The sequence below is a fragment of the Rana temporaria genome, chromosome 5 (assembly GCF_905171775.1).
Source record: "Rana temporaria chromosome 5, aRanTem1.1, whole genome shotgun sequence".
NCBI lineage: Eukaryota > Metazoa > Chordata > Amphibia > Anura > Ranidae > Rana > Rana temporaria.
Window position 1 is genome coordinate 40,927,749 of NC_053493.1, and position 20,332 is coordinate 40,948,080.

Consider the following 20,332-nt stretch of genomic DNA (forward strand, 5'->3'; position numbering starts at 1 on the left):
CCTTGCGACGTCATTTGGAGCAATGCACGCTGGGTAAATTTGCGGACGGCGCATGCGCTGTTCGATCGGCGCGGGGAAGCGCCTGATTTAAATAGTACACGCCCCCTAGCCGCGGAATTTGAATTCCGCCGGGGGATTTACGATACGCCGCCGCAACTTTAGAGGCAAGTGCTTTCTGAATAAAGCACTTGCTTCAAAAAATAGCGGCTGCGTAACGTAAATCAGATAAATCTAAAGATCCGCTAACCTATCTGAATCTAGCCCTGTGTGTCTAAAACCCCTCAGCACCAATCAGTTTCGTTTTCCAAACCATCACTGCCCTGTATTGGCTCTGTGGCTCTGTACAGCAGAGAAGCAGGAAACATGCAAAAACGAAACTAGAAACTACAGGTACATTATATGATTAATTTTTATCTATTTTTAATCGTTTTTAAAAGGAATCAGTTAACTATTTTGTCTCTATACCCTGTAAACAGTCATTAACTCCTTTAACTTATTTTACTTATAAAAACGGTGAGCTCTAAAAACATCAACAAATTTTGCTGCAGCCGAGTCACCCTTTCTTTCTCTTTATTCTTATTTTACAACTGTTTGTTTCTACATGTTTGTTTAAAGCCCTGAAACCACCACGACCAGATTACTCTGGCCTGATAAAGCACATTATATTAATGAGGCTTGGAAGACGTTCTGTATTCAAGTGCACTCTGCGGCTGGCTGTAAAAACAGACAAGTCAATAGAATACAACTGACAGATTTTGTTGTATATCAGGAATGAGCCACAGTTCTAGCCAAATGGGTAAGAGTGTTTTCTTGGCTTACTTGTATCAGCATATAATGGATCTGGCTTTTTTTCCCCTTACCTCGGACAATCTTTCATACCCCCTTTACCAGACTGTGGAAATCCTCATCATAATCAGATCTATTAGGGTACCAGTATAACTTCAAAAGATGTCAATAACTTTTGCTTTACAGGTGGATAGATAGGAACAAAAAAACTAACACATTTTTTTTATATTTATCACAATTACATTAGCTACAAATAGTAAGATTTTTGCAGAGATTTTTGTGAAATCAAGGAGTTACTTGCATGCATAGGCGTGCGCACAGGGTGTGCCAGGTGTGCCCAGGCACACCCTAATCACCCTGTGCAGCACAGATTCCCTCTACTGCCCTGGCTCCCATCTTTCCCCCTGCAGCGCTGCCAGCTTCCCTCCTCTCCTATTGGCTGTTGCTGCTGGGATGTTTTAGGAGTGGGGAAGGGGCCAGTAAATATGTAATTTACCCGTCCCTTCCCTTTCTGAATGAAAACCGTGAGCGATCGGTAGTGTGTGCTTGGGCTTTGGGGTGCACACCTTAATGCAATAGGCTGCGCACACCTATGCTTGCATGTCATTTGCAGGGCTTTTTTTTTCCAGCTGGAACTCAGTTCCACCAACTTTGGCTCAGGTCTTCTGCTCCCTGCTCACCACTATCACTTGTAAACACATGTTTCGGCTTCTGTGTTTACAAGTGACAGCGCGTCTCCTAACGATCTGTTCCCCTGAGTGGCTCCCACTGAGTGCAGGATGGGGACAAGGGAAGATGCAGGTGCCCAGGGTGCAGTGCAGATGCTTACACCCCTACTGGGTGATCTCCCTGTAGATCTCACCTACAGTGTGCGAGAGGTACTAGAGTCGGCTGGGTAGATCAGCTTAATACAGCAACAAAAGTACGACACGTGGAAGATGGTGGCACTTTTAACGAGGGGAAAAGATGGAGCATTTTTAGAGGGGTTGCATGTAGAGGTCAGAGCTGAGAGAGAGATGAAAGTGAGATGTGGAATAAGGCTAAACTCCGTAATCTGCGTGCAGAGCACCCCTGAACTCTACACTATGTACACAGCGCACCACCAAACTCTGCACTGTGTGTAAAATCACCCCCCCCCCCCCCCCGCAACTCTGCACTTGGTACCTAAAGGGGCACTAAATACCAGGAGTGCATTAGGATCCACCCACTGTTAGTAAAAAGTTGTGTTTAAACCCATTAATAACAAAACATTGAATTACAAAGCAGTATTGACTTTTAGCCTGCACCCTGTCTTACTGTTTCTCATTAAAGGTATAACGAAGGTAAGCAGAAAATAAAAAGTGTTGCTGAAGCAAATGGCTTTTATTTTGGGCAAATCAATAATGTACTTACTGTAACTGCAGTGGAAACAACTTATCATTGACACCGTTTGATTTCTGTGAGTTGCACTTTGTAAACGGACTGCCGCCCTATAACATGATATTTATAGGCAGAACCATCACATTAGTGCACAGCTTGTTAATACAAAATGAAGCTGCAAGGAGATAGAAGAGAAATTACACACCAGGGACCCAATTGTTTTTATCTGTAGCCTTGAAGCCATCTGCTTCCAACCCTCTGGCATGAGATATTCTAAAGTTGTGACTATCATCTGTGCACCATTGTTATCTTAGAGCTGATATTTAAAGTGGAGGTTCACCCAAAAAGTAAATTTTTAACATTAGATTGAGGCTCGTTTTGTCAAGGGGAATCGGGTGTTTTTTTTTAAATCAAAGCAGTACTTACCGTTTTAGAGAGAGATCTTTTCCACGGCTTCCGGGTATGGTCTTCGGGACTGGGCGTTCCTATTTGATTGACAGGCTTCCGACAGGCTTCCGACAGTCGCATACATCGCGTCACGAGTAGCCAAAAGTAGCCGAACGTCTGTGCGCAGGCGCCGTATAGAGCCGCACTGACGTTCGGCTTCGTTCGGCTACTCGTGACGCGATGTATGCGACCGTCGGAAGCCTGTCAATCAAATAGGAGCGCCCAGTCCCGAAGACCATACCCGGAAGCGGCGGAGAAAAACGGTAAGTACAGCTTCGTTTTTAAAAAAATCACCCGATTCCCCTTGACAAAATGAGCATCAGTCTAATGTTAAAAAAACATTTTCGGGTGAACTCCCGCTTTTAGAAATAACACCATGACCAATAAAAGATTGGTGCTGATTAAAAGAAACCCAATTTTCCTAATGCCCTGTACACACGATCGTTTTTCATGATGAGAAAAATGCAATTTTTTAAATTAGTCGTTAAAAACGGTCGTGTGTAGGCTCCAGAGCATTTTTCTCGACGAGAAAAATGGGCATTGAAAATTTAGAACATGCTCTATTTTTTCTCGTCGTCGTTTTTCTCGTAGTGAAAAACGGTCGTGTGTAGGCTTTAACGACAGGGAAAAAACGTGCATGCTCAGAAGCAAGTTATGAGAAGGGAAATTTGCATAATCAGCCCAAAGGGTGGCGCCATTCGAATGGAACTTCCCCTTTATAGTGCCGTCGTACGTGTTGTACGTTACCGCACTTTGCTCGAGAATTTTTTTTCCACAAGGCAGGCTTGACAAGAATCACATCGATCAAAACTTTTTTCCTTGACATGAAAAATGGTCGTGTGTACGCGGCTTAAAGCGGAGGTCCGGTTAAAAGAATTAAAAAGAAAAAAGTCAGCAGCTACTAACACTGTAGCTGCTGACTTTTAATAAGGACATTTACCTGTCCAGGGTGCCCGCGATGACGGCAGTCGAAGCCGAGCAATCGCTCGGGTCTCGGCTGCCCCGCTGCCATCCTCGGTGAGAGAATCAGGAAGTGAAGCGTTGCGGCTTCACCGCCTGATTCCCTACTGCGCATGAGCGAGCGGCGCGGCTCTACGTGAATGGGCGATGTCTCCTGGGACACACACAAGGTCCCAGAAGACACCGCTCCCCCATTCCCCAGGAGGCAGCGCGAGGAGGAGAAGAAAGAAGATGAATCGCGGATCAGGAAGTGGCAGATTAGGGCGATCTGCCTAGCAACAGGCACTTCTGGTATGTATTTTTTTGCAGCATTTTGGAAAAAAAAAAATCAGGGTGGAGCGCCACTTTAAGAGTGGACACTAGAGCTGCACAATTAATCGTTAAAAAAAAACCCTCACAATCTTTATTGTAGAGTTTCCCGAATCTTTCATGTAACAAGCGTAGAGAGTTCTCTGCTCACTTTGGCAGTCTGACAAGTTTTTAACAACCCGTGTTAGTAGAAACATTGAGGGGCAGATTCAGAAAGATCGGTGTAATTTTCTCATATGCGCTACTCCGCCGTAACTTAGAGAGGCGAGTACCGTATTTAGAAAGAACTTGCGCTCTAAGTTACAGCGGCGTAGTGTAAATGGGCCGGCGTAAGCCCACCTAATTCAAATTATCAAGGCAGTGGGCGTGTTGTATTACAATGAGCCGTGATCTCATGTAAATGAGGGGCCGAAGTCACGTTGCAAATACTCCCTAAGATACGTCGGCTCAATGCTTTGTCAACGTGAAAGTAACATACGCCCAGCCCCATTCACGTCCGACTTACGCAAACAACGTAAAATACGACGTTGTTCCGACGTCCATACCTTAACATGACTTACCCCTGCTTTATGAGGGGTAAACTTACGCCGGACCGACGCCTTACGTAAACGGCGTAGCTAAATCCGACGGGCGCAAGTACGTTTCTGAATCAGCGTATCTAGCTCATTTGCATATTGTACGCGAAGCGCCCCTAGCAGCCAGCGTAAATATGCACCCAAGATACGACGGCGTAAGAGACTTACGTCAGTCGTATCTTGGACAAATTCTGGCGTATCTGATTCTTTGAATCAGGCGCATAGATACGACGCCTCACATTCGGACTTGCGTCGTAAATCCTTTGTGAATCCGGGCCCGTAACTCTCCCTACTTGGATCAAAGGGATATAACGTCTGTGTGTAAATGCAGGAGGTTAAACCACATAGGGGCAGATTCAGATAGAGATACGACGGCGTATCTCTGAGTTCCGTCGGTCGGATCTATGCGCCTGATTCATAGAATCAGGTTCCGCATAGATCTCCATAAGATCCGACAGGCTGCAATCTCACGCTGGCCGCTAGGTGGCGCTTCCGTTTGTATACGCGAGGAATATGCAAATGAGGAGTTACGCCGATTCAGAAACGAACGACCGCCCGGCGCATTTTTTTTTCGTCGTTTGTGTTCGGCTTTTTCCGGCGTATAGTTACCCCTGCTATATGCGGCGTATCCTATGTTAAGTATGGCCGTCGTTCCCGGGTCGAATTTTGAATTTTTTACGTTGTTTGCGTAAGTCGTTCTCGAATACGGATGGACGTAATTTATGTTCACGCAATGCACGCTGGGAAATTTAGCGGACGGCGCATGCGCAGTTCGTTCGGCGCGGGGACGCGCCAGATTTAAATTTTACACGCCCTCTAGCCGCGGAATTTGAATTCCGCCGGGGGATTTACGATATGCCGCCGCAACTTTAGAGGCAAGTGCTTTCTGAATAAAGCACTTGCCTCAGAAACTTGAGGCGGCGTAACGTAAATCAGATAGGTTACGCGGATCTGAATCTGGCCCATAAAGTCTAAACCTTTTTCTGACACTTGTTTCTTACAAAGTTAAAATCCGTATTTTTTGCTATAAATTTACTTGGAACCCCCAAACATTATATATATTTTTTTAGCAGAGACCCTAGGGAATAAAATGGCGATTGTTGCAATATTTTATGTCACACTGTATTTGCACAGTGGTCTTTCAAACACATTTTTTGGGGAAAAAATACACTTCAATTAATAAAAAACAAAAAAAACGAAACAGTAAAGTTATGCCGTGTACACACGATCTGAATTTCCAATGGAATAAAATCCGATGTAATTTTCTGTCGGAATTCCGATGAAGCTGACTTCCATTGGTCTTGCATTCACACTGTCAGAGGAAAGTGAGGAAAATGAAGTTCAATGCTTCCGAGCATGCGTCGACTTGATTCTGAGCATGCGTGGGGTTTTTTCTCTGTCGGAGTTGCACACAGATAGGAATTTCCGATCGTTTTTTTTTTTCGGAAAAAAATAAAACATGTTCTATTTCTAAACACCGATGGAAAAAGTCCGATGGGGCCCACACGATTGGAATTTCCGATGAAAAAAGTCCACCTGACTTTTCATCGGAAATTCCAATTGCGTGTACGCAGCATTAGAACACATTTTTTGTTTAATGTGAAATATCATGTTACGCCACAAGAATCGTGATCTATCTTCATGCATAAAAAAAAAAAACTTTCTGATTTTAGCCAGAAGCGTGCAGCTCTAGTGGACACCACTAGATGCTGCTGTTGTTTTATTACCCAGAAAATCTACTGGCCTCTGTAATTGAATTGCTTTTTGTTACTAGGACCTGCCTACTTTTAATTTTCATGACTAAGCCTTGCCAATTGGCATTTTTATAATGAGCCTGCCAGTTGGCCCACTCTCATTGATAAGTGGGATGCCAGATGATGAAGTTTACCCATAAAAGTCGGTTCACTTTAACGCTTTGGAGTAAATACAAGAGCTTTGTTGCTGTAATTACTGAGGGGATTTTGAAATGGCAGTTTAATGTTCTTATAATAGATAGGTTATAAAGAGGGTTGGTATAGCTAAAGTAAAAATTCCCTTTAATTAACCACTTGACCTCTGGAAGATTTACCTCCATGACCAGGCCATTTTTTTGCAATACAGCACTGTGTCACTTTAACTGTCATGCAATGCTGTACACAAATAAAATGTATATAATTCCCCCCATAAATCGAGCTTTATTTTGGTAGTATTTGATCACCACTTTGTTTTAATTTTTTTGCGCTTAAAAAAAAAAAAATATATATATATATATATATAAATATAAATATATCTATCTATATATATATATATATATATATATATATATATATATATATATATATATATATATATATATATATATATTTATTTATTTATTTATTTATTCTGCTATAAACCATATCCCATAAAAAAAACTGCCTCAGTGCCACATTTGCCACTTTTTGGGGGGCAGGTACCTGGTTCTGACTGATATCCACTCCCACTTCTACCTCAGATCGCCGCAACAATCTGAGCAGGAAGTTCGTCCCCCCTTCTCCTGCAGTCTCCTGGGACACATCACGGATCCCAGAAGACTACGGGACTATTCACAAGGAGTAGCGCGGCTCACTCATATATAGTAGAAAATTTCCTGTTTCCCTTACTAGAGATGCCAGCACCCGAAGTCGATTGGAGAATCGGCTTGAGTGATGACATCGCTGGACATCCCAGGACAGGTAAGTGTCCTTATAATAAAAGTCAGCAGCTACAGTATTTGTAGCTGCTGACTTTAAATTTTTGGGGGGGAACCTGGAGCTCCTCTTTAATCATACTGTAGCACCTAGAGAAGTGAAACTGCAGAGGAGCAGGCACAATAGCCTTTCTACCAGATAATACCAGTAAATATTTACTGGCTTTTAAGATGGAGTACTGCTTATTTTTCTTTGTTGAGAAACACTCTAGGTATATCCAAATTTAAGGTGCTAGGTAAAAGTGTACAAGCAACAGCCCATGCAGCCCATCCATAGGGGGCACACAGGCACCACCCCCCCCCCCCCAAGCTAGTCACCCAAAAAAAAGTTAATTTAAGGCCACTGTGTACGGGCACCGGACACAGTGCACTATGGGCAGCGTGACGTCTATGCAATCAGGTGATTGCAGGTGAGATGCTTCATTTAGTTGCTTTTGGGAGTCCTTGTAGCGGCAAAGCAATGTGCTGCAACACTCCCATATTGCAGTCATTGTCCTTGTTGCAGGTTTTCTATTGGCACTGCAGTAGGACATGGGCGGTGCTTTCCTCACTGCCGTGGCATCACTTCCGGTCTCTCTGTGCCAGTGTGAAACCGCAAGTGACCCTGCGGCTCCGCGGATGGAATGCACGGCCAGAGCTGTGCCTTCTTGCAGAATCTCTCCGCCGGATTGGTAGGTTCAGAGTGTGAACAAAATGTAAAATAATTAATGAACGTAAAAAAATATATAGTTTTTTACTATTTACAATGGTTGCTATGTTTTCCACGTGTGGTCAGTGAGGTTTATGTAGGTTTTTGAGCGGATATTTACTAACAGTGAACACAGAGGCAGTGATAAACTGGTACACATGACAATTCTGTGAGGCTGAGCTTTATATACCCTGATCTGTGAGGCTGAGCTGTTTACTCTGTCCTGTGATTCTGAGCTGTATACTCTGTCCTGTGATTCTGAGCTGTATAATCTGTCCTGTGATGCTGAGCTGTATACTCTGTCCTGTGATGCTGAGCTGTATACTCTGTCCTGTGATGCTGAGCTGTATACTCTGTCCTGTTATGCTGAGCTGTATACTCTGTCCTGTTATGCTGAGCTGTATACTCTGTCCTGTGATACTGGGGCTGTATACTCTGTCCTGTGATGCTGAGCTGTATACTCTGTCCTGTGATACTGGGGCTGTATACTCTGTCCTGTGATACTGGGGCTGTATACTCTGTCCTGTGATACTGGGGCTGTATAATCTGTCCTGTGATGCTGAGCTGTATACTCTGTCCTGTGATGCTGAGCTGTATACTCTGTCCTGTGATGCTGAGCTGTATACTCTGTCCTGTGATGCTGAGCTGTATACACTCTCCTGTGATGCTGAGCTGTATACTCTGTCCTGTGATACTGGGGCTGTATACTCCTGACACTATGGGTGGAAGCAAGTAGAATACAGGGGACAGAGTGGGTGAATTATATAATGGGTGGGGCTTATGAGAAGTGGGAGGGGTCAAAAAGGAAGGGTGGGGTCTGGTGCCCCCACATCATAAAACTTCCCTAGCCACCACTGCAAATAACCAGAATATAGATACAGTATATTGAAGAGTCAAATGCATATGACAGAGTACGAATCCTCTGACATGTGGCTGTAGTCTTTCAGTTTACAGCCCCCATGTGATGAGCAGCAGGCTGTGGTTGAGATTGTGATCCACTGATGGACAGGATTTTAGCTTCAGACAAAAGCCACACACATTATAGCAGGCAGGACTTACCAACACAGTCAGCGGATAGGGATTCAGTCATACTATCTACGACTCGTTCAACAGAAACAACCCAAATAGCATCTCCTTTATGTCAAAATTGATTGAAATGATGCAGGGACAAACAATCTCCTGAGCGATCGTTTGGACAGTAAGGTTGTTCTGTTCCCACATGAAGGCGAATGAAGGTATAACTGATAATAGCTGTGTGACTTCTTACCTTCGTATCCAAGCAGTGGGGCAGACAGGACCGGCAGATGTTCAGGTTAGATGGATCCAGACTCAGACATGAAGATGAAATCAGCGTGGGTTTATTCAATCCAGATAAGACAACAAACGGTGATACAATACTGTTCTGTAGTAGTGGTATCAATGCTGACTTGTTAGAATATGTCCTGAGGCTAGCTGCTGTGGCTGCAGAGCTGCTGCTGAGCTGCTGCTAACTACTGCTGACTTCTGCGTAGTCAAAAACTGATGCCTTCTCGAGCCCAAAAATGTGGAGTGTCTAGTCACACAGCCATGAGGAGATACTGAAAATGGCTGCCCCCAGTGAAGAGACCTGCCCAGCAAGAGTCCACGCCTCTGAATACAAAAAACTTTACTAACAAGAACAGGGACGTGTGGCATGCAAATTCTGGCCAGCAGATGGCAGCAGTGAAAGAAATGCATGAAAACAAACATGTAGAAATAAAGATTAATAATGTAATGTACAAATAACTATAAGGAGAACAGCACACTCCCCGTCTGAAATTTACGTAAGGAGATTTCACTATGACGAATGTCCATAAAAATATAATACAACCTGTAACAAAGAACATGTGAAATGCAATAAACATGACATAGTGGGTTGGCTGACCCATAGCGGGTAAAACTGTGAAGTTCGAGTTCAGTCCTTTTTCATCCTTCGGGAACGTTCTCGATGGGTAATATTAGAATGAGTTCGTTAATCGGCCTTGCAAAAGTTTTAAGCTCACCCTTCCTGAAGATCTTCAGCTCCACCTTTCGGACCTTGCCATCCTTGCTAGGAAGAACCTTTGTAATTAGTCCCATAGGCCAGGTGATCCTTTCGGTTTGTTGCTCCTTCATCAATACGAGGTCTCCTTCTTTCAAGTTTGGTTTTTGATGTTGCCGGCTTGGGCGGTACTGCATACTGGGGGTGATGCAGATAATTGTTCCAGTACATAGTCGCTGGTGCGGTCAGCTGGATCTTCTACCTCCTGTGGTAGCGAGCAGACTGGATCAAGACCTTGGCTTAATGCTTGCTCAAGTAGTCTTACTTTAGCTAATGCAACTTCCTCTTCCATCTCTGATTCAAGAATCTTTATTCGAGCCTCTGCCCTCTTGGCCTCTGCTTCTGCTTCTGCCCTCTTGGCCTCTGCTTCCACTCTTGCCAGAGCTTCTTTTTCAGTGAAGGAACGCCTGACTTTGGATTGCTGTGCATTTATGCGGGCCTCTAGTAGTCTGTCGCTTAGGGTTGAGCTTCTTGAGCACGATGATCTGTATGACCGAGAGGAATGTTTGGATGAATTTGATCTGTGTGATCTAGTTTCTTGCAAATGGGAGATGCGGAGTTCCGCTTTATCTTTAGCAAGCAGCACCATGGTGTCTCTTTGAATGTCTATAGATTCTGCCTTGCTCAGTTCTGAAAGGGCTTCATCATTATTAACGTTTTTTAGAAAGGTTATATACCTTGTGAACAGTCTCTTGTATCCTTCATGAGCTGTGTTCAGCCGCCTGATGCCAACTTGTAAGCTTGAGGTATCACCAGAGGATTTAAGTCCTGACATGAGGGAGGAAACTCGCTCCCATAGCTCTTCCAGGTTATCGCATAGCTCATCTTTTGTGGTTTGATAGTTTTCCCTGACCTTTATTGTCGGTTTGAGGGAGCGTCTTGGTCGCACGACTTGGTCTGCTGGAAGTGTGGGTTCTGCTTCCTGTACTTCTTGGTGATCAGTATCAGGCTGCATTAGCTCTGTTTCATCACTGGGGAACTGTGCAAGGTCCTTTTTGTCCATTTTGATTTAAGGTGCGCTGTCTCTTTAAGAAAATAAACTTTTGAATTGGGGGCTGAAAATTGCAGTGCGCCTGCGCTGGGGCACTCTGGCAAGGTTCCTCAGGTGTTTTAAGTGATTTGCGGGGGTTTAGGTTAGAGAGGGACCCCGTGTGCGTTAACAGTTCTGCTATGCGAGCAAAGGTTGATATGGGATATAGAAAACGGCTTGATGAGTTGTGGAGGGCTTTCAGGCAACAGTAAAGATACTGTGGACATGCGGTGCTTGCCCTGAGACTTGTGGAACATGCACTGTAGCCGGGCAGATTCGCTGCAGATGGGCCTGTTACAAGGGAGATTCCTTAGTGTGGCAACTCTGAGGGAATCTGTGACTGGGGTGTGGACATTAAGGCAGTTTTTGACTGTTCTGTTCCCACATGAAGGCGAATGAAGGTATAACTGATAATAGCTGTGTGACTTCTTACCTTCGTATCCAAGCAGTGGGGCAGACAGGACCGGCAGATGTTCAGGTTAGATGGATCCAGACTCAGACATAAAGATGAAATCAGCGTGGGTTTATTCAATCCAGATAAGACAACAAACGGTGATACAATACTGTTCTGTAGTAGTGGTATCAATGCTGACTTGTTAGAATATGTCCTGAGGCTAGCTGCTGTGGCTGCAGAGCTGCTGCTGAGCTGCTGCTAACTACTGCTGACTTCTGCGTGACTTCTGCGTAGTCAAAAACTGATGCCTTCTCGAGCCCAAAAATGTGGAGTGTCTAGTCACACAGCCATGAGGAGATACTGAAAATGGCTGCCCCCAGTGAAGAGACCTGCCCAGCAAGTGTCCACGCCTCTGAATACAAAAAACTTTACTAACAAGAACAGGGACGTGTGGCATGCAAATTCTGGCCAGCAGATGGCAGCAGTGAAAGAAATGCATGAAAACAAACGTGTAGAAATAAAGATTAATAATGTAATGTACAAATAACTATAAGGAGAACAGCACACTCCCCGTCTGAAATTTACGTAAGGAGATTTCACTATGACGAATGTCCATAAAAATATAATACAACCTGTAACAAAGAACATGTGAAATGCAATAAACATGACATAGTGGGTTGGCTGACCCATAGCGGGTAAAACTGTGAAGTTCGAGTTCAGTCCTTTTTCATCCTTCGGGAACGTTCTCGATGGGTAATATTAGAATGAGTTTGTTAATCGGCCTTGCAAAAGTTTTAAGCTCACCCTTCCTGAAGATCTTCAGCTCCACCTTTCGGACCTTGCCATCCTTGCTAGGAAGAACCTTTGTAATTAGTCCCATAGGCCAGGTGATCCTTTCGGTTTGTTGCTCCTTCATCAATACGAGGTCTCCTTCTTTCAAGTTTGGTTTTTGATGTTGCCGGCTTGGGCGGTACTGCATACTGGGGGTGATGCAGATAATTGTTCCAGTACATAGTCGCTGGTGCGGTCAGCTGGATCTTCTACCTCCTGTGGTAGCGAGCAGACTGGATCAAGACCTTGGCTTAATGCTTGCTCAAGTAGTCTTACTTTAGCTAATGCAACTTCCTCTTCCATCTCTGATTCAAGAATCTTTATTCGAGCCTCTGCCCTCTTGGCCTCTGCTTCTGCTTCTGCCCTCTTGGCCTCTGCTTCCACTCTTGCCAGAGCTTCTTTTTCAGTGAAGGAACGCCTGACTTTGGATTGCTGTGCATTTATGCGGGCCTCTAGTAGTCTGTCGCTTAGGGTTGAGCTTCTTGAGCACGATGATCTGTATGACCGAGAGGAATGTTTGGATGAATTTGATCTGTGTGATCTAGTTTCTTGCAAATGGGAGATGCGGAGTTCCGCTTTATCTTTAGCAAGCAGCACCATGGTGTCTCTTTGAATGTCTATAGATTCTGCCTTGCTCAGTTCTGAAAGGGCTTCATCATTATTAACGTTTTTTAGAAAGGTTATATACCTTGTGAACAGTCTCTTGTATCCTTCATGAGCTGTGTTCAGCCGCCTGATGCCAACTTGTAAGCTTGAGGTATCACCAGAGGATTTAAGTCCTGACATGAGGGAGGAAACTCGCTCCCATAGCTCTTCCAGGTTATCGCATAGCTCATCTTTTGTGGTTTGATAGTTTTCCCTGACCTTTATTGTCGGTTTGAGGGAGCGTCTTGGTCGCACGACTTGGTCTGCTGGAAGTGTGGGTTCTGCTTCCTGTACTTCTTGGTGATCAGTATCAGGCTGCATTAGCTCTGTTTCATCACTGGGGAACTGTGCAAGGTCCTTTTTGTCCATTTTGATTTAAGGTGCGCTGTCTCTTTAAGAAAATAAACTTTTGAATTGGGGGCTGAAAATTGCAGTGCGCCTGCGCTGGGGCACTCTGGCAAGGTTCCTCAGGTGTTTTAAGTGATTTGCGGGGGTTTAGGTTAGAGAGGGACCCCGTGTGCGTTAACAGTTCTGCTATGCGAGCAAAGGTTGATATGGGATATAGAAAACGGCTTGATGAGTTGTGGAGGGCTTTCAGGCAACAGTAAAGATACTGTGGACATGCGGTGCTTGCCCTGAGACTTGTGGAACATGCACTGTAGCCGGGCAGATTCGCTGCAGATGGGCCTGTTACAAGGGAGATTCCTTAGTGTGGCAACTCTGAGGGAATCTGTGACTGGGGTGTGGACATTAAGGCAGTTTTTGACTGTTCTGTTCCCACATGAAGGCGAATGAAGGTATAACTGATAATAGCTGTGTGACTTCTTACCTTCGTATCCAAGCAGTGGGGCAGACAGGACCGGCAGATGTTCAGGTTAGATGGATCCAGACTCAGACATAAAGATGAAATCAGCGTGGGTTTATTCAATCCAGATAAGACAACAAACGGTGATACAATACTGTTCTGTAGTAGTGGTATCAATGCTGACTTGTTAGAATATGTCCTGAGGCTAGCTGCTGTGGCTGCAGAGCTGCTGCTGAGCTGCTGCTAACTACTGCTGACTTCTGCGTGACTTCTGCGTGGTCAAAAACTGATGCCTTCTCGAGCCCAAAAATGTGGAGTGTCTAGTCACACAGCCATGAGGAGATACTGAAAATGGCTGCCCCCAGTGAAGAGACCTGCCCAGCAAGTGTCCACGCCTCTGAATACAAAAAACTTTACTAACAAGAACAGGGACGTGTGGCATGCAAATTCTGGCCAGCAGATGGCAGCAGTGAAAGAAATGCATGAAAACAAACATGTAGAAATAAAGATTAATAATGTAATGTACAAATAACTATAAGGAGAACAGCACAAAGGTAACTAAGGTTAGTCTGAGTCTGGGTATTTAACTTTACTGAACCTGGCCATGTGCTGGCTCTGCTTCCTATTTTGTTGCTTCGGAGATATGAAACTAGACAGAGGAACGCTTTGGATCTTTTATGGATTGTGGTATACAGGAAGTGCATCCTTCTGCCGCACGCTGGGAAGATCGCCAAAAGTCAGCTTAGCCTTCTAGAAAACCTGAAAAAAAAACTAAAATCGATTGAACCTCTCCAGCTCTCAAATTCGATCTAAAATATCTCATTTATTTTTTTAGAACCTGTCATGGAGGAAAATCTATATTCTCTGCAGGAAGACGTTGTTTCCTGTTATATGCATCTCAGAGGTTTAAAGTGCACCTGTCACTTCCACAAAGCTTTGTTTGTCCAATGGCACTCATGATGACCTATTACAATCTGTGCTTATAGTGACACTAAACTATATCCTTATTTTGAAAAAATAATCCATAAGCATCCATTAGGCTGTCCACAAGGTGTAGCAGTGTGTCTATGGGAATGTTTGACCATTCTTCCAGAAGGGCATTTGTGAGGTCAGGCACTCATGTTAGAGAGAAGGCCTGACTTGTAGTCTCCGCTAAAGGTGTTCTATCGAGTTGAGGTCAGGACTCCGGGCAGGCCAGTCAAGACCTTGCTCGTGCACTGGTCCAAATCATTTGGTGGAGGTGGGATTATGGTGTGGGGTTGTTTTTCAGGGGTTGGGCTTGGCCCCTTAGTTCCAGTGAAGGGAACTCTTAAGGAGACATTTTGCACAATTACATTTTTTCAACTTTCCGGGAACAGTTTGGTGATGCCCCCTTCCTGTTCCAACATGACTGCACACCAGTGCACAAAGTAGGGTCCATAAAGACATGGAGGAGCGAGTTTGGTGTGGAGGAACTTGACTTGTCTGCATGGAGTCCTGACTGATAGAACACCTTTGGAATGAATTAGAGCGGAGACTCCGAGCCAGGCCTTCTCATCAGGGGTCAAGTCCTGGGAAAAAAAGTGTGGGAACTCCCACCCAAGATCCACTCCCCCACCAAAAAAAAAAATTATACGCTCATATGCATAATTACTAAACCGCATGTTTTTTTTTCCGATCCACTGTACCTTAGTAATCCTTTATGTTACTGGGCGCTTCCTGTATATGAAGCAAGTTCTTTTTTAATCCCGCAAAAATTTGCGGCAGCCCCCCGCAATGTCTCCTGGGAACAATGACAAAAGCTCCCAGGAGACATTGCGGCATCGAGAAAGTGACGGAATACCCGCACACTAACTGATGAATCCATATACAGGAAGCGCCCAGTAACATAAAGGATTACTAAGGTTCGCCTGCCCCTGACAGTGACTCGAGCTGGGCATCGCCGCTTAGTGAAGGATCGGCTCGGGCGGCTTGGCTGCTCTTGGCTGCTCTAGTCCTGCAAAGGGAACTGAGTTCCTGCTGTGAAAAAAGTGCAGGAACTCCGTTCCCACACGTTCCCGCAGGACTTGAGCCCTGGTCCTGTTTTATTTTAGTTTTTGATACGATTGGAAAGGAGAATAACAAAGTATATTGCTGTTTGTCAGTGTTAGGGAAAATCTTCAACAGGGACAAAGCAATGAAAAGCTTTCAGGAGATCTACCCTTCCTCTACTCTACAAAATAAAAAAGAAGTGTTTTATTGTTATACATTCCCCTCTTGGAGATTTCACCTCACATCCTGTACTAATGATATGTTGCACCTGGGACAGGAAGTGAGGGCAAATCTCCCCAACAAGGCCTCAACTAACACTGCAATCTGTAAGAGATTATCTACCCTCCAAAACTGAAACATTGTTGTTAGTTCACTTACACCAAAAACCTGCCTATGAAGATTTGGGGTGTCTGTAAATCAAATCAAATTTTGCAGCGCTGACTAGAATTGAATAGTGCCCTAGCTATTGTTGTAGGCCATTTATGTACGTCCTGGAGCCTGACTGGAATATTCCCAGGATGTTGTTATGTGAGGCCTAGTCATTACTGGTCACCTACTTCAGGGGAGAGAGAGAGCATGTCAGGGAGTTTCAATCAGAGAAAAAGCTCACTCCTGTGATGGTGGAGGTGAGTAGTAATGACTAGGCCTCACTTGGCAAAATCCTGGGAGTATTTCAGTCAGGCTTTGGGAGGTATGTAAATGGCCTACACTTATAACAAGGGGACCAATCAGCTTTAGTCAGGTATGCGCAGTTATTTTTTATATCTACATATGTAGTTTTTTTTTTTTTTGTAAAGGTGAACTAACCCTTTAAGCCTGTCATAGATTTTGTTAGGCTGGTAGTAGTGAACCTGGGCACTGCACATGTGCCCGTCGTGAGCCTGAAAACATTGGGATTTGATGCACAGGGGCCCAACAGTCAGCATGCATGTAGCCTAAAGCTGGCTATACACTGGTAGAAATTCCTGCACATTTTTTTGAATTTAAGAATCGTTAGTGGAGCAAACACAACGTTTTTTAACTGCAGAGAGGAAGATCAGGATGGAAACATTTTCTTAAACACACGATACCTATGTGGTCTTTCTTTGGGGAAAGTCCATTCATTCCAAAATCAATTGTTAAGACCCCTTTCACACTGAGGCAGTTTTTAGGCATTTTAGTGCTAGAAATAGCGCCTGAAAACTGCCTCCTATGCTGCCGGAATGTGCTTTCACACTCAGGCTGTGCGCTTGCGGGACGTTAGAAAAAGTCTTGCAAGCAGCATCTTTGGGGTGGTTTGGAAGGGCTGTATACAGCGCTCCCAAAACGCCCCTGCCCATTGCAATGAATGGGCAGCGCCAGTTTTGCCAACCTACCAGATTGAAATTTACTGGCACGACACCCGAAATTTACTGGCGCAGCCAGGTTTTTATTGGCATTTCACAAAAGTTACTAAATTACATTTTTAGGTGCAAATTTCAGTATTTAGGCTACAAACAAGTACGATAGGCAAATAGCAATGTGATTTAAGGTAAACAAATATATTTTTGTTATTTTCGATATAATAAGGGCAAATTATTTAGTCACATCACCCCCTGCCTCCATCCCCCTCTGTCACCAACACCCCCTGCCTTCACCCCCTTCTGCGGTGCCACAATCTCCCCCTGCCTCCAATCTCCCCCTGCCTCCAATCTCCCCCTGCCTCCAATCTCCCCCTGCCTCCAATCACCCCCTGCCTCCATCGTCCCCTGCCTGCATCCCCCTCTGCGGTGCCAACAACGCCTGTCTCCATCCCCCACCCTCTGCAGTGCCACCATCCCCCTCTGCAGTGCCACCATCACCCCCTGCCTCCAATCACTCCCTGCCTCAAATCACCCCCTGCCACTAACACCCCCTGCCTCCATTGCCCCCTGCCTCCATCCCCCTCTGCAGTACCACCGCAGCCACCATCACCCCCTGCCTCCAATCTCCCCCTGCCTCCATCGTCCCCCTCTGCGGTGCCACCATCCCCCTCTGCCACCATCACCTGATGTCACTGTCGGCTGGGCTATCTGTCACTCTGTCCGTCCCAGACTCCCCTGTGAACTTTGTATTGCCTGGATGCAGCAGGCTCCTCCATTCCGCCGCTGCCGCGTGCTGCCACTGAGTCCTGACTCCTGCTCCAGTGCTGTGCTCCTCCAACCTCCTGGTTAGTTACAGATTTAAAATTCTGGCGCGCGCGCCTGGCGGGATGTCCTAATACATCACTCGCCGGCACCGCGTGGCACAGCCTCTGTGAAATTCGCCCCTCACCAGCCGAATACAGCATATGCTCGGCAAGCCGAACCAATTTTGGCTATTTTTACTGGCACGTTCCCGCAACCACGGACATTTACGGACAGGGAAAAAAGTGCCCATTTTTACGGACTGTCCATAAAAATACGGACGGTTGGCAACACTGGGCAGTGCCTGAAACGAAGATTTAAAAGCCCCGCAACATGGGTGTTTTTAGCCCCCTCTTTGGGGTTAAAAGCACCCTGCTAGTGGCTGAAAAGCACCGCTTAAACAGCGGTGAAGCACCGCTAAAACGAGCAGCGCTTTACCGCTAACACACGGGCGGCCCCAGTGTGAAAGGACTCTAAAAGCAAATGATATTTTGAAGTACTTTCAAACATCTGTGAACTTATTTTCCTATGAACATTCGTCCGAAAATGTACAGGTAAGGCCTACTGTGAGGTATGACTAAGAACTTTCAGGTCCAAGATTACCCAGAACTCCTTGCTCCATTTTTAGCGCATTGTTTTCACACCGTCCCTAGAGAATGCGTCTTGGAACGCTCCCTAATTGTCCTTCTTTAACGAGGTAGTAAATATTGAATGCATTTTGTTGTTTTGAGCATTTCTGGATAAGAATCTATTTAAATTCTTGTTATCACAGGTATTACGGCGCGTCCATCCGCCGCTGCTAATTGCCAGTCAGCACATTCCGGATAATAAGAAGGAACTGATTTTAGTCAGGCTCTGCCTAGGCTGCATTTCCTGGCCAGATGGCACAGCAAGCTGCCGTATACAATATGCCATTTTAATAACCGTACATCAGTCTTTCTTCTGTGCGCAGTCCTTCTACACATACACCTCTTCACTTGTAGACAGATTGCAGCCATTCTGTAGTAAACACCACGCTGCACAGGGCCTGTGGCGGAGGCCATTTTGTCTACTGAAGTGTGGGGCTTGGCGGATAAAACTGTATGGAAATGGAGACATTGCTCGTACCAGTTCCTCCGTGACTTGCTTATTAATTTTTTTCTAATATGATGAAAAAGCACAGGTGACAGTCAGTGATTGTAATCTTTGTTTTCTCTCTCAGGGCGCTGAGCATTGCTACTACCAGGGACACGTCCGAGGAAAACCCAGGTCATTCGTGGCCCTGTCAACATGTCACGGACTTCAGTAAGTTAAATCCTGTGCCTGTTTTTAAAAAAGTGCAGTAACCAATTACAGTAGAGTGGAATACCATCCTAGCATGTTACACCTCTCAGGGGGCCAGGCCAGGGTCACAGATCCTTATTCTGTTCCCTGGCCATGGCGTTAATTGTTAAATTATGGTATCTCGATCCCCCGATAGATCCTCCATAATTTAGAATAAGCTAATTTATTGGGAAGTCCAGCTGCCAAACACTAACATCTTCATCCCATCCATATGAGTGGCTGATGAAGACACATGCTGAAAATCACTCCACTAAATAGACTAAAGAGGAAGTAAACTCTGATGGGTTTTACTTCCTCTTTATTCCCCTGCAAAGTAAAAGCATAATGGGCTATTATGCATCGCATACTAGCCCATTATGTTGCACTTACCTGCAAACGAAGCCCGCAATGGTGGCCGCATCCATCTTCACCCCTCTTCCTTCCAGGGCGGTGGACTCTGGCTCTGTGACTGGTTGGAGCCGTGCGATGTCACTCCCGCTCATGCGGGCAGGCAAGGGCCCTTTAGAAATGGCACAATCGTGCCCTTTCTTCAGTACGCATGCGCCCGCCGATGACGTTGGCGCAAGCGTATATGGTAAAAATCCAGCAGGTTTAGGAGATATTTCCAGTACCTACAGGTAAGCCTTATTATAGAGATACAAGTGGTGTAACTAGGTTTACAATCACTATAAAGATGCAAGTGGTGTAACTAGGTTTACAACCACTATAGAGATACAAGTGGTGTAACTAGGTTTACAACCACTATAGAGATACAAGTGGTGTAACTAGGTTTACAACCACTATAGAGATACAAGTGGTGTAACTAGGTTTACAACCACTATAGAGATACAAGTGGTGTAACTAGGTTTACAACCACTATAGAGATACAAGTGGTGTAACTAGGTTTACAACCACTATAGAGATACAAGTGGTGTAACTAGGTTTACAACCACTTAAGAACCCCCTAAACGACAGGGCCCCATGCAGACAACTTGACACAGGGCCCTATACAGCCAAGGCTTCAGCTATGAATGAATGAGTGATCAGTACCAGTCAATCATTGTGTTCATTTAGGAATAAAAAGGGGGTTGGTAAATATGACATATTTACCGGACCCTTTCCCCACTCACCACCTCAAAGAATCCTATTGTGTACTTGCTGGTTGCTGGTGGAAAGGAGATTAGGGAAGCCTGGCAGCACTGATGGGGTAGGGGGCACACAGGGTGGACTGGGCAGCTGAGGGAAATGCATGGTGCACAGGGAGGGTGATTGGTGTGGCGGGGGGGGGGGGGATGGCAATTA

The 20,332-nt window shown here is 45.2% G+C and overlaps 1 protein-coding gene across 8 annotated transcripts in view; it reads left to right on the forward strand.

The window, feature by feature from the left end:
- ADAM22 (ADAM metallopeptidase domain 22) overlaps positions 1-20,332 on the forward strand; it is a 390,621-nt gene that overhangs the window by 173,194 nt on the left and 197,095 nt on the right. For all 8 annotated transcript variants that reach the window (XM_040352431.1, XM_040352432.1, XM_040352434.1 and 5 more), the window contains exon 5: positions 18,930-19,012. In XM_040352431.1, coding sequence (XP_040208365.1) covers positions 18,930-19,012 — 83 coding nt within the window. The remainder of the gene's footprint in view (positions 1-18,929; positions 19,013-20,332) is intronic.